Below are 2,366 nucleotides of genomic sequence, written 5' to 3'. Positions count from 1 at the left end.
TCCCAAGAACTTTCATTTGTGGGGGTCCTGATTTCCGAGAAAACACAACTTTGACCAGGCGTTCCAAACTCTTGTTCCTAGTCTCCCCTCAGTTGAAATTTTTCACCCATAACTCTTTGCGACGCGCGTAATATTAAAATGGCGGACTGAGAACTTGTGCGTCGGGTGCATGATCAAACTGTTCTTGACCAGTTGGGCGTTCTTGTTGAGTCATCGCTGTTAGTGGTAAAACAGGGTGCATAACTGTTGAAAAATGGCGGATAGTGAAGATGAATTCCCCCCTGAACGGGACGTGAAGGTTTGTTTTCAAATGTTTTTAGCAGCTAACTAGATCAATGCAACACTCAGCGCAGAACAGCGAAGAAGAATTTTCTCTAAATTTTGACGTCCATCATAGCTAAGCTGGAAAAACCTCGGTGGCCCAAAAAGGGGTTCGAAAGATTGATAGAAGTTTAAAACTATGAGCCACATTTAGTGCTGTAAGGTCGATGATGTATCTAAACGTTTGCAGTTAATTTATAATTGATTGATTGAGTGAATGATTGACTGATTGATTGAGAGAATGGATGAACGTCTGCGATGCGCGATCCCGAGCTCCGAAACGATTTCCGTGACGTCATTTCTTTTCTTCTTTACTCGACCAATGAAATTGAGTGATAGAAAGATGTTATTGATAACACGGGCAAAATCGCAAGGACCGACAACTGCTTCAGCAGCGGCATAAGTAGCCATGAGTGCGGAAACGCCGAAAAAAGTTACCTCGGCCAAAGGAGATTGTTTTTTGTGCAAGGATAAAATTCCCAGTCTGAAGGAGAAAGTGAAGATCTTTGGCAAGAGTGATATGGAGATTGGTGCGTTAATTTATCGCTCACTTGGAGTCGATTTGTCTGTTTACGTCGGCAGCGAGCGGTGAGGGTAAAAGGCAGAAAGAGTTTGCGGAATGGTATGTGGAATGGCGTGCGGAATGGCATAATTATGCGAAATACGATTTACCCGGGGAATAAATTTACTGAAGAGCGCATCCTGTTTTCGCGCCAATTTTATAAGAGCAGCAGTTTTTTCGATGTTGCGGACTATTAAACAACCAAACAACAGATCGAGGATTAGAAAATATACACCTGGGATAGAACATGTCTGATCGCTGGTTAGGAAGTGAGATTGAAGAAATCGATGAAGTTTCGCATTCAAGGAACTAAGAATACAGTGTATATTAAATTTCTAGTTGACAAAAAGAACGTGGCAGCGAGTAGCCTAGACAAAAAGCAACACCAGACTGGAGAAATAACATCAGTCCAAGGCCAAAACTATTATGTGAGAAATTTTAAATTTAAACTCGGTCATTTTATCAGACTCTTTGACGGTTACAATTTGTACAACTCATGGGAAAAATATGTTCTACTTTTTCTCACCTTACATTTTCGTCGAGCGACGAGTACGCAAGTCACTGTTGAGCTGCTGAGCTACAGTACCGCTCAAAAGTAAGTTACCACCCTCTCGCGAGACGCGATTCTCGTCTCGCGATACGAGATTCTCGTCTCGCGATACGAGATTCTCGTCTCGCGATACGAGACTCTCGTCTCGAGAGACGAGAAACTCGTCTCGCGAGAGGGTGAAAAAACTGTAAGTACATTTACTTAGGCTTGACTTTTCTCGCAAGAGTTTCGCGAGAATATCAAGTTGAGTGTCGGTGTTGTTGATACGGCAGGACGCCCTTGTCACGCAGCAAGCTGAATTATGGAGTTCGGTCGCAAGCTTATCGATCGTGAACCAGGTTGCAAACAAAGTCGAGCTTGCTTTGTTACGCGACTTGATCCAGGACTTAATGTGTTTGTATATACACTGTACTTTGTGATTTATTACAGAGCGATTCAACGATGTAAGCGAACGACGGCTGCAAAGATAAGCGAACTGATCAATCTGTCATTGCGCATTTATTCGGAGGTGGCACGTCGGGTTATCGGAGCTAATAAATTTGCAGAACCTAAAGCGTCTTCGTGTAGAAGAGATTGTAACTGCTGTGTATGTTATTATATCTTTTATTCTCTCTGGGATTTAGAAAAAAAAACAAACCCACAAACACATACACCTTATAGAGCTGGTGATGACCAGTTAGACTGTTGCGGCCTCTGTTGTACGTGCGCTAGAGATTATTTGCGTATTACATAGGCGTGAAACAAATTTACGAAAACTTACATGTGATTTGCATTTAAAAAACCTATCTGTTACTTTTCAACAATGGGTTGTGGCCAAGGGTTGTGGCTAAAATGTAAGTGTCAATCGAGCGACGACTTTGCGGGTTATTGCTAATCGTTAATAGGGATAAGTTTATAACATAAACATAAAAGGCAATCAACATAACAAATCTT

General features: G+C 42.0%; 1 protein-coding gene across 3 annotated transcripts in view; it reads left to right on the top strand.

Moving 5' to 3' along the window:
• Positions 1–118: 118 nt before the first annotated feature.
• Positions 119–2,366, top strand: part of LOC146483876 (uncharacterized) — a 47,795-nt gene continuing 45,547 nt past the window's right edge. For 2 of the 3 annotated variants that reach the window (XM_085105181.1, XM_085105179.1), the window contains exon 1: positions 119–298. In XM_085105181.1, coding sequence (XP_084961307.1) covers positions 254–298 — 45 coding nt within the window. In that variant the 5' untranslated portion in view covers positions 119–253. The remainder of the gene's footprint in view (positions 299–2,366) is intronic. The other variant, XM_085105180.1, reaches the window with a different exon arrangement.

This window comes from Pavona decussata, unplaced genomic scaffold (assembly GCF_977016875.1).
Source record: "Pavona decussata unplaced genomic scaffold, jaPavDecu1.1 SCAFFOLD_37, whole genome shotgun sequence".
NCBI classification, from domain to species: domain Eukaryota; kingdom Metazoa; phylum Cnidaria; class Anthozoa; order Scleractinia; family Agariciidae; genus Pavona; species Pavona decussata.
Note: the sequence above shows the minus strand (reverse complement) of the source record. Positions and strands in the feature narration are given on the sequence as shown.